This window comes from Loxodonta africana, chromosome X, assembly GCF_030014295.1.
Source record: "Loxodonta africana isolate mLoxAfr1 chromosome X, mLoxAfr1.hap2, whole genome shotgun sequence".
NCBI lineage: Eukaryota > Metazoa > Chordata > Mammalia > Proboscidea > Elephantidae > Loxodonta > Loxodonta africana.
Window position 1 is genome coordinate 36,895,566 of NC_087369.1, and position 16,758 is coordinate 36,912,323.

At 36.2% G+C, this 16,758-nt stretch overlaps 1 protein-coding gene across 1 annotated transcript in view; it reads right to left on the minus strand.

Moving 5' to 3' along the window:
- Positions 1-16,758, minus strand: part of DMD (dystrophin) — a 1,889,362-nt gene that overhangs the window by 1,871,030 nt on the left and 1,574 nt on the right. The window contains exon 2 of the mRNA XM_010599731.3: positions 9,458-9,576. Coding sequence (XP_010598033.2) covers positions 9,458-9,576 — 119 coding nt within the window. The remainder of the gene's footprint in view (positions 1-9,457; positions 9,577-16,758) is intronic.

The window sequence follows — 16,758 nt, forward strand, 5'->3', positions numbered from 1 at the left end:
TAAATGTAGTATTAGATTAAAGCCTATTCCATCTCGTAAATCCGATCACCAATTTGATCTCCTCACAATTACAGTGGTAGGACAGGCTCCGAAGTTCATTACGTCCTGCCCCTAAAAGTCATCTACCTGGCTGAAAGACAGGTTGTTTAGGAAAATCCTAGAAAAATGACTTGTGATTAAAGACAACTTATTTATGCCATTATTATCAGCAATCATGAGTTAATTAAAGCCATCTGCTTCCTTCAAATGAGTTTAAGGACTCAGAAAGTTGTACTCTGAAAACAATTACTTGACTTACACTTTTAACTCTTTTTCTTTACTTTTTCCCTATTATCCCTTAGCTATTACTAAAAACTATTTTTCTACAATAAGAGGTCTTTATCAGCTGGGCCAGTGAAAGAGGTTTTTACTGGCTAAAAGTGAAAAAGTCATCATCAGACTCCTAATGAAAGGGTATAGTGATATGAACGAGGACCAAGGTGAGAGGGGGGAAAAAAAACGTAAAAGAAACACACAGTGTCAAGGACAACTCTGTACACAACTCCTCTCACCTGGACAATCTCTTTGGTGGACTCACCATTAGAGTGAGAGCACCATTCTATCACAGACATGTCTGTGAAGTAACAAAGAGAATTACAGGTGGAGAAAAAGAAAGAGAGAGAGAGCACCGTGCAGACAGGAGATAAACCAAGTTCCTTAATCCTAAATAGAACATTTTGGTGGCCAGTCTTATGCAACAACTAGTCTATTTCTTTTTTTATCTAGTAGACAAACCATTTGTCATTAACAACAGGACTGTTATTAGCAATGCCCCAGTAATTAGAGACGTGAACAACAGGCTTAGTCACCTCTTGCGGAAGAAAACTCTAGAGGTCTGAACAAATCCTGGAACAACACATTCTGGAATTTGTCCTTTAAATAAGCTTATCTCATGGAAACAGTTGTCTCTTGCAGTGGTTTTCATCTTTGGCTGTATGACAGTCTCACCTGATGACCTTTTAAAAAGTGCTGGTGCCAGGGACTCACTCAGAAAAATGAAATCAGAATATCAGCCCCAGACCCAATATTTTTAAAAAGCTCTCCCAATTGATTTTCTTGGAAAATCAAGTTGGAAAGAACATCAGCTTTGAGAAAGGATCATCCCGGATTGGATTTCAACTCAGCTATCTACTGGCTGTGTAAACTTGGTTTTAGTCAACTTCTTTAAGCCTCAGTTTTTCCATCTATTAAATAAGGATCAACTGCCCTGGAGTTACTGTATAGATGGAATAGCATTACATACGTGAAGTACTATACCTAGAACATGGTTGTACTATTTCCATTGTAGTTCTCTTTTACCAAAAGGAACTTTGCACGTTTGAGTTTATAACTCTGATGATAATTTTTTAAAAGCTTTTTAAAGGGAAAAGTGTGTATCGATTTGAAGTAAAAGTTTATTCAGCAATATCAAAACAATATCTCACAAGTGTGATACGCAAGAACAACTGATTATTTCTAAAAAGGAAAAAAAAAAAAAGAAACTGGGTGTCAACCACCTAACTAAATTTTAACAATACACAAAATCCCTGAGCACTTAATACCTGGAACATTTTTCCCAGCTGTGAAATGGATATCATATGACCCACTCCCCCTCATGATTGCTATACAGCAATAAATGTAAGAATATAGTTTATTATTTTTAAGCATAAGCGTAACTATAAAGCCACTGGTCTCCTTTCACAAGGATTAAATCTTGTTATGAGAATTAAATTAACCTGTTAGAAAAATTAAATGGCATCAACAAAGACCCTGTTTCATTTTTATTTAGCACAAATAAGGTTGTAAGCCAATATATTTCACATTCTAGCTGTTAAACAGCCCACACACTTTTATGGAAAGAAATTATTTAATTGGAAAACGTATTCACCAACATTTGTATACTCGGCTTTAAACCCATCAAATATTCATTCAGTTTATGTGGTATCACTTATAGTTGTTGCTCAAATATAGTAAAACTCCATTTTGAAGACAGTGAAAATGAGTACCAATGTCTTAACTATCAGCAACATATGCCTTAATTTCAAACTTTATCATCGACTTAAGTAAAACCTAAAAGATGTTCTTTTAAACTATTTATGCCACTTTATTCTCTTTTTGTATTACTATTTAATTATTCAAAATGTTTTTGATTTAAGGCAACACCCTTCTATGATAATCACAGATAAACTATAGAGCATTTCATTACTCAAAGGTACCATTGTATCATTTATGATTTCATAGCTGAATTAAAAATCATTAACAAATAAGCAACACCTGGGGACACTATCTTCAAACTATTATATGTTATTCAGCATTGGAAAGTGGTGGGAGCTATTCCCATTGTTTAAACAATTTGCAGATGTATTTGTCAGTCACTCAAAATGATTTACTGTGAATTTATAGGTCTACAATGCTTTTTTTTTTTTTTTAAGTTGGAAAAAAATCCTGGTAAGTTAATTGAAAAAAGATTTCCAGTTATCTATGCTGGAATTGGAAACCCTGGTGGCGTAGTGGTTAAGTGCTACAGCTGTTAACCAAAAGGTTGGCAGTTCAAATCCACCAGGTGCTCCTTGGAAACTCTACGGGGGCAGCTGTACTCTGTCCTATAGGGTCGCTATGAGTCGAAATCGACTCGATGGCAATGCGTTTGGTTTTGGGTTTGCTATGCTGGGGGGTTATACTCAAACGTTTCTGAACAAATTTGGTGTAGAATCTTATCCACAATGTAAATCTCAAAGTAAGTTATTAGATCGTATTTCCTCACTTAATTTCCCCTCAAATTAAGAATTTCCCTTGCTTAACTACAGCATATTTATCCTAATTTAACAAATCAATCCCTAGGAGAGATACAAAATATAAATCGACTGATCATTTTTCATGAAGTCAAAATTGTGGGAAATTATAAAAGAACATGAAACATTTGTAGAAAAATACCAAATTATGGTGGAAAAGAAAAAAAAATTTTTTTTCTTTTGAAAGGGTAAATTCAGGCCATGCGCACACATACCAGCCGACTGAATGTTTTGCAGGTCTCCTTGTTGTCTAAGTGGGTGAATTTGGGACAGTGACATTCAATTATTTCAGTCATCCAAGAAACTGAAAAAGGATCAGCAAGACCAAAATAGCTTCACTTTATTAGTGATTGGTTCAAATTGTCCTGAAAATGTTCAGTTTTCTGTGTTATCTGAACTGAGAGTAAAATAGAACTTTAAAATACAGAGACAGGAGATCAAAAAAAGACACTAAATATAAATACTTTCTCTATCTCTGAATATGCCTCTTTCTGGATTCTCAGTTTATATCTGTGTTAACATATATATATAATATATTTACACATATTTTTTGCATTTCTGGTCTAACAAGCAATTCAAGCTCTCCATCATGAAACAGGAGATTGAAAGATTAATGTTTTAATGTTAATGTAATAATCAGTATTACAACATTAATATAGTATCTGCAGCCTCGGAAACCCTGGTGGCATAGTGGTTAAGTGCTACGGCTGCTAATCAAAGAGTCGGCAGTTTGAATCTGCCAGGCGCTCCTTGGGAACTCTACGGGGCAGTTCTACTCTGTCCTATAGGGTCGCTATGAGTCAGAATCGACTCAATGGCACTGGGTTTGGTTTGGTTTTTTTGGATCTGCAGCCTCATTTTGATGTTAACATATTTTTATCCTGTCATTGGTAACTTTTCACCTGCATAGAAAGTATTACGTTCACATACAAAGTACTGCCTCATTGTTCCTTAAAGATTTCTTTTCTGTAGCAGCCATGATGGATCTGAGGATGCTTCCGGATACACTGGTATAATTCCCTCTAACTCAAATGCATTAAAGCGTATGAATGTGGCAATGGATGGTCAAGACTAGTTATGCAACTTGTGTGGTCATGGAAAAGAGAAGTGTCTTAAGGTTAAGTATAAAATCTAAAGATAGTCAAGGATATTCTAATAAGTACCCTTGTTCCAATGATACACAGGCTAGCAACATGTTAATCACATTTCTCCAGATTTCTACACCAGCCATCAGTTTTTCTAAAGTCTCATTATGTATCAGTGTTAGTCTCTGCTCTAAGCAGTGCTAATAAAAGTATATATTCAAATTATTTAACACAGTGTTTTCCAAACTCCCTTGCAAAAAGGTTGTGCTGAATATACATTAAAGAAATGAGATGGCAATGCTCAATCTCCTAATGTACCCAATGCCTTTGCTAATACAATAATGCATCTCTAATTTGTTCATTTTGCTTGTAAGCCACTGGTTCAAAATTAAAGAAATTTTTCCATTATTATTACATTGAACACTATTAAATGATATAATATGGTTTTAATGATCAAATTTTAATGTTTCTTTAAGAAAGAAACCCTGGAAAATACAAGTGGCCTCCTGCTGACATAATAGGAACATTATTTTGCTATTACCATATCTGAAGAAGCAGATGATACTTTCTATTTTCCGTAGCAGAATAGCTAGACTAAAAACTGTTTTCCAAGAAACTTGGAATTTAGGATTAGATGATAACAACGTGTAATACTTCTGAAGACCCTCTTCCAGGGATAATAGCATAAATCAATATTAAAAAAGGTACAACAGAATAGCTATTTTGTAAAGCTGCTGTCACTGGGCTTCTGTTAAGGGGGATGGAAAATTTTCAAAACAGATAATCTTGATGGTTGAACAACGTGGTGAACAGGATTCATGTAACTGAATTGTAATATAAAAAATATTGAAATGACAAATATTTTTACATATATATTTACCAGGATAAAAAAAAAAGGCAGTGGCCATTTTTATTCACATGTGTAATGTCATATTTTTTGTTTAAATATTATATGGAAAACAAATCACTTTGAACTGCATAGAGTTGGGCTCTAAATAGTCTGAGAGATTTACAAAAATAATTTCTAGTTGAAGTATTATACACACGAGGGACACCAATATATGCCACCCGTCATCATATTTTCTGAAAGCAAAGTTATTCTACAATAAGTTCTAGAAAATAAAATCAATCCTAATGATATGAGTGTCCAAGTCCATAAAAATTTCTAGTTATGTAACTGATAAATAATCCTTCTGAGTTGGTATGGCTTTACCCTTTCAATTTTAACTTGTGTAAAAAACTTATTAACATTTCTTGTTTTTATGGATCCAAATGTAATGGTTGGAACAGAGGCAGAAGAAAATAAAAACTCTGATGCATTTGGCTACAAACTGGAAGGCTGGATGTTTAAGTCTACTCACAGGCACCTTGGGAGAAAGGCTCAGTGACCTACTTCTAAAAAATCAGCCATTGAAAACCCTATGGAGCACAGTTCTACTCTGACACACATGGAGTAACCATGAGTCCGAATCGACTCATTAACCCACTGCCATAGAGTTGATTCCTATTCATAGCGACCCTGAAGTGCAGAGTAGAATTGCCCCATAGGGTTTCCAAGGAATGGCTGGTAGATTTGAGCTGCTGACCTTTTCGTCAGCATCCAAGCTCTTAACTACTCTGCCACCACAGCTCCTATAAAAAAAAAAAATAGGAAGAGGTAAATATTATAGTCCATCGGTTCATCTAACTTGGCAATGACCTAATACCACTTGCTCAAACAACTGATATCACACCCAAAATAAAAAGCCTTAGAGACATTCTTCTGTTGTTTATAGTAAATTCAGAGATATCTATTTTCCCCTGGTTATTTTTTTAAGGTTAAAAACCTCCATGCATGCAAAGTAATATCTGAGAACATTCATGTCAGGGGTAAAATGTCCCAGTAGGCAGAGCTAATTCTTGGGAAAGTAGACTCTAAAAACAACTGAGGAGTGATACAGGGATTAGCCAAGCAGAAAATAGAATCCGTGTCACCATCCTCATGAAGTCAAAATGAAGTGGATTAAAACCAAACTCTAATTGGTTTGTAAATGTCGTTTTCAGATTACAAATATTTCTTCCAAAGCCTAGTGTTCTTTGTTAGTCAAGTTTGACTGTCATCATTCATTTTTCATTCTAATGTTAACCTGATAAATGAGTGAGGGCATTTCCATATTGTATTGCATATCCAAATGGAAAGGACTGTCTGCAATATTACAGGCAAGACATCTAGAGCCAGCACAATTTTTTATCCCTGATTTTTCCATTCCTTTAAAGAGACCATTTTCACTTTGTTATTCACAAGGAAAAGCTGGCAAAGTATTCTCTTAATACAAGGAGTGTTCTGTGGACTGGCAAACAAATCAACTTGTTTGACATTCAGGTACGCACACAGTGTACAGAACACCCACAATGCACGTACAAGGTATGTCTTAGAGAGAAATCGTGATAGAAAGTGAAATGTCTTATTCACAATAGGACATATTTTGAAATGAAATAAACCTATATCTATGAGCATAAAGATGCAAAAATTATTAAATAATTTTTCGCTGGTAGTAATTATTTTTTACCTAAAACCAAAAAAATCAAACCTGCTGCCAACGAGCCGGTTCCGACTCATAGTAGAGCTGCCCCATAGGGTTTCCAAGGAGCGCTTGATGGAGTCGAACTGCCAACCTTTTGGTTAGCAGCTGTAGCACTTAACCACTACACACTGAAAACATAGGTCCTGAAATTGCTTATGCTAATGCCTACTACTACTCATTTTAAAAGGCGACACTACATAAAACTAAACCTCAGGTCTCAGAACACCGTTAAAGGTCTAACAAAACATCCCAAACTCTACATATGCAAGATAAGAAAATTGCAAAATTATATTTCAATGACTCTTTAATTTATAAATCAACCCAATCAAAATGGCATATTTAAAATTCTAAAAACATGCTTTTTAACAGGAATTTTTAAAAATCAAATATAACTTCAATCCTTGAATAATAAAAAAACTCCCCAAACATAAAGAGCTTATATTAACTTCCTAAGTGCGTATTACACATAAAATGAAAAATGCTTTAGAAAATAGCTGGCATCATCATGCATAAACTAAAGAACCAATATTCAGATAAATACAAATAGGAACTAAAGGGTAATTACTATACAGGGTATGAAAGATATTCATGAATCTCCCATTACAGACATTGAAGAAAATGTTCTAGGTCTTAAATCCTAAGTGATGCTCCTCTTTTATGACTAATGAAATCAATAAAGTCGTTATGATCTATTTAATATTTCCTTTATCTTTCAACCATCATTGATATCACCTCTTGAAAAATACTGAATCATAGTATTTAAATGCATTCTTGCATATTTCCCTCTAACATACTAGTGGGAACTAGAGATATTTAAAATATATAACATAAGATGTATGCTGAATCCTCATCTTACTGACAGCCATAAATAAACTTGAACAAACCTTTCAAAAAGAAAGAATGCTCTTTGAATTGGGAGTCCATAAACGGAAAGGGTTTTCAGATCTAAGACTTAATTGGTAAAAGGAAACCATAACCCATGCTTAAAAATGCTTAGATCTCTATTAATCAGTTTTTAGTTCATATCATATTTGATTGACTAAACTGTCAAGTTTGGGATATTATAATGGTCTTCCTATTGCCTGTATTATATTGTACATTTCAACACATGCTTCCCATTTAGGAGAGCAGGAGAGCAGATGGAATTGGAAATATCAGGGCATTTTACACAATAAAATATATTACTAATGTAATTGCCCCTTTCAATTACAGGCTTATAAATATACTTTCTGATTCTGACGTGAATTCCCATCGAGGTACCCCTATCCGGTTGATTCAAAGGAGAACACATAAGTCAAAAGCCATTTTTAATACCTAGCAAGAAAAAAGATATAATGTAAACCTACTCTTACTATTTCATAAAAGCATAGGGCATACATAAGAATGACTACAATACATCTGCCAGGTAAAGGGAACTGAACACAATATGTAGATAAACTCACACACACACATACACATACACATACACATACACACACATCAACAGGCTTATTCTTCAAATCCATACACCATAGCTCTCATCCTCAGGGGTTAGAGTCCAGGTTTTCATGGTATCTGCCCTATCTTCCTCACAGATGTTTAAGAAAACATGTGAATGAATACTTGCAGTCAATAGTGAAGTGACCCTCCCCCACCCTGCAGAATAAGGAAAGGAGACCTAAACTGCCACAGGAGGGATGTATCACGGAAGCAACAGAAAAGGGGTTTCTGAAGTCAGTGCTCAGCCATGCATTACGGAAAGGAGAGGAAGCATTTCTAATGAACTTAATCTGATTCCAACCTCACAAAGTCACAAGTGTGCAGTTTTAATTTGCCATCCCAAGTACATGTGCTCACCAAGAGAAAGATTGGTCAATTAGACACAAGTATTCTGGATTTGGTGATGGTTAAATACCTCCTTTAAAATTAATGAATTCCCATTCTGATTTACATACCATCTTTTGAAGCTTGTTTAAAGTGAGCCTTAGTCCTGTTCCCCAAGACTGATTTGATACTGAGAAGCTGAGGCAATCCAGTTTCTGGGCCTGCAACACTTAGGATTGGATTCTAGTTAATAACCAGTTCATCAGTTTAAGGCTATCTTGTGGATTATTTCTGAGCTTTTCCTGATGCAATCCACCACCACTTGATGGTCTCCTCTTTTGGAACTGACACAATGTCCCAAACACCATTGGATTATAAAACCTGACCCAAATATCAGCTTCTATAATACCACAGACAACAATCCTATGGACGTTGCTTCTCCAACTTTTGGTTTCAGAGTGTGAATAAAGCCTCAAGAAAGGGAGAACTGAGTCACCAATTTCAAAGAAGTCAGCACATCGAAAAAGCACCTCACAGGCTAGGAGAAAAGTAGAGGTCAGAATGTCCTCATTAGCCATGTGCCTGAATGGTATCACTGTGTAGTGCAAGAGATAAGGATGAAAGTGATTTAAGTGCAATAGAATAAAAATACAGTGCTGCCTGTCAAGGGAAGAAATAAAAAAATAAATAAATATTCAATGGAGGACTTCCCCAGAGTGACAAATTATAACAGAAGCAGTGCCAGAAATACATTTCCTGATTTCAACAGTAAACTAGGTTGCCTTTTATATAGTATATGAATGGAATTGGCAAGAGCAGCTAATTAATTATAGCTGATTAGTCTATCAAATCACTTGGTGGAATAAGCAAAAACATTAACTTTCTAAAATTATTTGGAGTCAGTGTTATTCCAAATGTAGTATGCTCCAGTTGTGAGGCATGAATATTCTAAAGGCTTGTTTGTTTGTTTTTCCACCAAAGTTTTACACTCTAGTCTTAGATATTGGCATTTGAAAATGAAATTCATAGGGGATAATTGACAACATAGTCTGAAAAGAGAGAACGTGTTTAATACACTAACAATACAGGAAAACATTCTTTTTTCTATTCTGCATTTAGGATGTGGAAATGTCAAGTCTGAGATGAAGAGCATTAAACCATATTAAAAACAGTGGTAGTCCACAAATATACCAACCTTCAGGATCAAGTAGTTTCTCTATGCCTAATTGATATTTAGCGATGTTGAATGCGTGTTCCAATCGTTGTGTGGCTGACTGCTGGCAAACCACACTATTCCAGTCAAACAGGTCTGGCCTGGAAAAACAGACACGTATACAAACATGAATAGAAATCAAACAAGAATATTCCACATGATTCACTTCAATTCTGCATTTTGATTTGCAACCCCTGTCCACAGTCTTTAAGAGTTGAGTATTACTAGTTATTACCCTCAATAACGTTTCTTATTTAAACAAGTCACAATTTTAATTGAAAATCTTGAAAAAAGCAAAGTCGATTTTATTCTAAGTAATCCAAGCAACAAAACTGTATTAATCTCCATCACTCTGTGGCTTTGAATACCAGCCACTTGCTGGTAAACTCCCAATTTTACAGCCTGGCCCAGACCTCTTTCCTGAACTCCAGATATTTATCCGCCTACTCAGTATCTCCACTTAGAAGCATTGCAAACCTCAACTGTCCAAAACTGAGATTCTGATCTTAACCTCTCCCACCCCATTACCCTACTTCTGTTGCAGAATTCCTATCTTAATAATCAAAGACAAGTTCAAACTTCCTGTTGTGTAGATGAAAACTCTTAAGAGTCCGATGGCTCTTTTACTGTCACACAACACTGCGACGGAGACATATCCAGAATTTGGCCAATTCTCACTATTCCCACTGCCACCAGTCTAGAGCAAACCCATCCTTTGGTCTTTCCTGGATTCTAGCAACAGCCTCCTAACTGCTTTCCCTACACCCACCTTTGCCCTGGTTCATCTATTATCAGCAGGGCTGCCAGTGTGATCTACTAAAATACGTCTCATCATAGCTTTCTGCTGTAAACTCTGTAATTAGGGAAATAAAATTCACAGTTTTAAGGGTCGCCTACACAGGCCTGCATGTTCTGGCTCTCTTTTAACTCACAGGTTTTATTTACTGCCTCTCTCCTCATATCTCTCAAAGAAGCTGGAAGTTTGCCACCTTTGCATTTGGTGCTTCCTCTGAAATTCTTTCCACTCAGAAATCAATACAGGCCACTTCTTCAGTTTTTGAGCGTCTTTATTCAAGTCAAAACTTTTTTTTTTATTCAAGTCACGTGATTCGTGAATCCTTCCTTGACCACCTCATCTAAATCTTGCAACCCTCTCAAGTATCTGTATACTCATTTCCTTTCTCCCTTAGCTACTTTATTTTTTTCCTCCTTAGCACTTACTATTATTTAACATTTATATATCTTAATCAAACATGTCTATTTATCTGTCTCCCGCAGTAAAATGTAAGCTCCATAAAGGCAGGGATTTTTGAGCAGTTCTTTTCACTGCTAGATACCCAGCCTGACAGCTAGTAGGTGCTCAATAAAAAAATTATAGATGAGCACATACTAAGTCAGTACCATTCTATCTGATGAGAGAGAAAACACAAAGGAGTATAAGATGCTGTTCTTATCCTATAAGGATTTGATATCTACTGAGGGAAAACTGAGGAGAAGTTCATTAAAATCTAAATGTGAATAAAATACACATAAAAAAAAAATCTGAAGAGGTGAGGAAAGTTTCTTTTGAGGCTTCTAGGAGTCCTAAAGAGTGGTTTGGGTTTTGGATTAAGAAAAGTATTTGAGAATAGAATTCTAAATTGAGAGATATTTCAAAGCTCTTGGGGAAGGAAAAAGCACAGTATGCTTAGGCAATCAAGACCTCACAGGCCTGACTCCATTGGAAGATTCCTACTATCAAGAGGTGGAAGGCAGGGTTAGCTGTTGTTTTCTAGGACTACAATTCAAAATGAAGTTACAAATTTATATCTCATTTGGCTTTCTTATTTCCTTTTCTTTAATGGCTGCTGCCATAACAAATTCACTAGGATTTTTGGGCTACTCAGGAAACCTAATCACTCATTCCTCTATGAACCAAATTATCCCCGATGAGTTAACAACATTTTGGAACCTAAAATATTTATAAATTAATGATTGCTTCTAGTGATAGAAAGAAAAAAATAAATAAAAATTAAAATCGAGACTATTTGATAGGGTTGCTACTTCACTACACATCCTGTGTACCATCTTTATTTATATCTCTCCTGGCAACGGGGATGGCACAGGACCAGGTAGTGTTTCATTCTGTTGTACATAGGGTTGCTATGAGTCAGAACCAACTCAGCGGCACCTAACAACAACAACTAGGCAATGCAAGTGGGAAAGAAACTACAGTACAATAAACCAATTTAAATGATTATGGTGAAAAAATATAGAATTGCTTCCACATTCGAACACAGTTCTCTTCACCCCCTTCCCCTTCTCTTTGTCCGTTAACTAACCATCAGGGTGACAGGTTATCTTACAGAGTCATATAACCTATTTGAGTCTCAATGTCTCAAATAAAAAAAAAAAGAAATTGTACTAAACAGCCTTTAGGGTCCCTCCTAGGTTTAAGTATGAATCTAATTAATTGTTTTAAATCATCAAAATTAATAAATTAACATTTTAAACATAGTGGTTAAGAGCTAGAGCTGCTAACCAAAAGGTTGGCAGTTTGAATCCATCAGGCATTCCTTGGAAACCCTATGGGGCAGTTCTACTCTGTCCTTTAGGGTCACTATAAGTCGGAATTCACTCGCCGGCAATGGGCTTGGTTTGATTTTTGGATGATATTCAAGTGCATGAAGAATTTGAAAAGTAACCAACTAAAGAAGAAATCTATATAGCTTCCTATCCTAACTCAGACCTTAATTCATAAATAAGAACATGCAACCAAGTATCACCAGACTTTTGAGGCAATGGACAGAATGGATGACACAGGCTACCTGGTAGATAAGCCGGGACTCCATCAATTCCAATCTTGGCTTTACCACATATTAGTCAAATTGTCTTAGGTAAGTTATATAGGCTTTCAGTGCCTCAGTTTCTTTATATGTGAAATAATTGGTTAAGAACTCACTTATTAACCAAAAGATCAGTGGTTTGAATCTACTAGCCCTTCCCTGGAAACCCTATGTGGGAGTTCTGCTCTGTCCTGTAGGGCAGCTATGAGTCAGAATCAACTCAACAGCAATGGTTTTGTGTCATAAGAGGGAGCCCTGATTGTGCAGTAGTTAAGAGCTACAGCTGCTAACCAAAAGGTCAGCAGTTCGAATCCACCAGCCACTCCTTGGAAACTCTACGTGGCAGTTCCACTCTGTCCTACAGGGTTGTTATGAGTCAGAATTGACTCAATGGCAATGGGTTTTGTTTATATATATATATATATATAGTAAAAAATATATACATTTTACCCAAGGGTTGTCTACTTTGGTCTTCCTATTACCCATCTGTGTTATCCAACCCAATCCCCAGGTCAAGTACATTGCTTAATCGACTGTGTCTGAAATGCAACTGGACTTCATCTTCCCTGTTTTTCAGTGTAGCTTATCTTTTCTTACTTTGATATTTCTTTTTTTTTGATGAGTCTACTATTTTTCTGTGCCAACCTTTCTTCTAGAAATATTCAGATTATAAATTTTCACCATGATAAAGCTCAATCCAAGAGCAAACACTGAGTAAGCATTTCTGACCAATGTCTTGTTCTAGCTGAGTTTAACTAATCCCGTCCAAACTGGGTTTCCAGGTGAGTGACTCAGCAACCTAATTTTAGAAAGGAGGCAGACTAGCAGGCACTTGGCATGTTAAGCAATGTTAACACATTGTTTTTCGTAAGTGTAACATAAAGGAAACTATTCCACAGCATCAATCCAGCCAGATGAGAAGGGATAGAGACATTCATTCTGCCCATAAGTGGGCCTTATTTATGCAGCCACTTGCTTGCGGTAAGGGCCTGAAAATATTGATCTCATTGTTCATATACACATTTGCAGATGAACAAAAAATCAAGGATCAGGTTACGCTGTCCTTGTGGGCTCTTTAACATTTTCTCTTCAAGTGAATGGCTTGAATGATGCAAGCATGTTCACACACTACATTTGTTAATACTCTGCTTCCTGATTTCTGAATATATTTGTAAGTAATAAACATATTCAGATTGCCCTGATACATCTGCCCCTGACCCACTCCTTCTCTCTCAAAATATCTTCACTTATATGTTCTCTCCTGTCTTATTATGTGAATCATCAGTAACTACCTTTTTATAAGTTACATGGCTATTTCTCAAGAGGTTTCCCACATTTGATTAATGCTCTTTCGTAAATAATCTCTCTCTTATTTTTGTGTTTGACTGATGTTCATATTGTTTATTTAAAGAGGAAAAAAGGTTGAATTCTCTGTTTCAAGGTGATTGTCATTGTTACACTCACAGATGACAGAGGTGTCCTTATTTCAATAACTGAGTGACTAAGCTACATAAAATAAAGGCATGTGCTTAATATAGAACATAGGGATTGACAAAAGACCTTGCCAAAGGTTAGGATATTGGGAACTCTGTATCTACTTACAGATAATTTTTATTTTAAGGTGGAGACAATTAAAAGTTCTATGTTACAACACAAATTTCATTATAGTGTCATTGAAAAGAAGCCACATTTTACTTTTCTTGGAAAACAAAATGATACTAGATTTGAAAACAAGCTCCAAAAATGCAGATAAAGTTGTTATAAGTATAAAGTTACAAAACTTTATCTTTTTAACTCCTTATTTCCATTTATTACTATAGAAGTAGCACAGCAAGTACTTAAAAAAATTAGACATTAGAGAGGAGGATAAAAGGAAAAAAGAAGCAAAACGTGTCTTCATGGACCCAATTTTGTCCAATAAACTTCACTCTCTAAAAGCAGTCATTGTCAACAACTATCTTTATTCTTTCTGATGTTATCATTATAATATACAGTATACATTTTTATTTATGGATTAATTACTTTCCAGCAGTGTAATTTACTCTTTAGTATAAAACCCACAAATATTAACTCTCATCCCCATCTATCTCTTGATTTTTATCAGTTACATTAAAATGCTTCTATTCTATTCTATTGTTGCCTTTATTACCTCAAATGATATGATTTTTGTTGTTGTTGTTAGCTGCCATTGATTCACCCTCAACTCATGGCAACGCCATGGTTACAGAGTAGAACTGCTCCGTAGGGTTTTCCTGTTTAATCTTAACAAATGCAGACCACCAGGCCTTTCTTTAGCAGAGCAGCTGGGAGGGTTCTAGCCATCAACCTTTAGGTTAGCAGGTGACTGCAAACTGCTTACTCCACTCAGAGGCACCTCAGAAAAAGGCCTGGCAATCCACTCTGGAGAGGTCACAGGTATGAAAACCCTGTGGAGAACAGTTCTACTCTAAAACACACAGGGTCTCCCTGAGTCAGAATCTCCTCAATGACAACGGGTTAGTGATATGGTTATATCTTTTAATTAATTTTCACCAAGTTCAGAAAGGATATGATGACTACTTAATATGAGGACAAGAATATTATCACCCTTATTCTTCCTCTTCTTTTCCTTTCCTATTTTTTATTATATTATTTTTGAATCAAAGAAGTTTGTTACATTTATATTTGTTCTGTGAGTATAGGTGTTGTTGGGTTGAGTCTATAAATTGAAAATGCATTACTGTTATTGTTGTTGTTATTAGGTGACATCCACTTGATTCTGACTCATAGTGGCCCTATGTACTACAGAACGAAACACCGCCCGGTCCTGCACACTCCTCACAATCATTGTTATGCTTGAGCCCATTGTTGCAGCCACTGTGTCAATCCATCATATTGAAGGTCTTCCTCTTTTCTGCTGACCCTGTACTTTACCAAGCATGATGTCCTTCTCCAGGGACCTATCCCTCCTGATGATATGTCCAAAGTATGTAAGATGCAGTCTCGCCATCCTTGATTCTAAGGAACATTCTGGTTGTACTTCTTCCAAGACGGATTTGTTCCTTCTTTTGGCAGTCCATAGTATATTCAAAATTCCTCGCCAACACGACAATTGAAAGGCGTCAATTCTTCTTTGGTCTTCCTTATTCATTGTCCAGCTCTCTCATGCATATGATGCAACTGAAAATATCATGGCTTGGGTCAGGCACACCTTAGACTTTGGTGACATCTTTGCTTTTCGATACTTCAAAGAGGTCCTTTGCAGCAGATTTGCCCAATGCAATTCATCTTTTGATTTGTTGACCACTGCTTCCATGGGTGTTGATTGTGAATCCAAGTAAAATGAAATCCTTGATAGCTTCAATCTTTTCCCCACTTATGATGATGTTGCTTATTGATCCAGTTGTGAGGACTTTTGTTATCTTTATGTTGAGGTGTCATCCTTACTGAAGGCTGTGATCTTTGATCTTCATTAGTAAGTACTTCAAATCCTTTTTACTTTCAGCAAGAAAGGTTGTGTCATCTGCATAACACAGGTTGTTAATGAGTCTTCCTCCAAACCTGATGCCCCATTCTTCTTCATATCGTCCAACTTCTCAGAATATTTGTTCAGCATACAGATTGAATGGGTATGGAGAAAGGATACAACCCTGATGCACACCTTTCCTGACTTTAAACCACGCAGTATCCCTTGTTCTGACCAAACAACTGCCTCTTGATCTATGTAAAGGTTCCTCATGAGCACAATTAAGTGTTCTGGAATTCCCATTCTTTGCAATGTTATCCATAATTTGTTATGATCCACACAGTCGAATGCCTTTGCATAGTCAATAAAACACAGGCAATCATCCTTCTGACATTCTCTACTTTTGGCCAGGATCCATCTGACATCACCAATGATATCTCTGGTTCCATGTCCTCTTCGGAATATGGCCTGAATTTCTGGCAATTCCCTGTGATATACTGCTGCAGCCGCTTTTGAATGATTTTTAGCAAAATTTTGCTTGCATGTGATATTAATGACATTGTTCAATAATTTCTGCGCTCAGTTGGATCACCTTTCTTGGGAATAGGCATAAATACGGATCTCTTCCAGTCAGTTGGCTAGGGAGCTGTCTTCCATATTTCTTGGCATAGACAAGTAAGCACTTCCAGCGTTGCATCTGTTTTCTTTAAACATCTCAGTTTTCATTCTGTCAATTCCTGGAGCCTTATTTTTTGCCAGTGCCTTCAGTGCAGCTTGGACTTCTTCCTTCAGCACCATCAGTTCCTAATCATATGCTACCTCTTGAAATGGTTGAACATCTACCAATTCTTTTTGGTACAACGATTCTGTGTATTCCTTCCATCTTGTTTTGATGCTTCCTGTGTCGTTTAATATTTTCTCCATAGAATCATTCACTATTGCAGCTCGAGGCTTGAATTTTTTCTTCAGTTCTTTCAGCTTGAGAAATGTTGAGTGTGTTCTTCCCTTTTGGT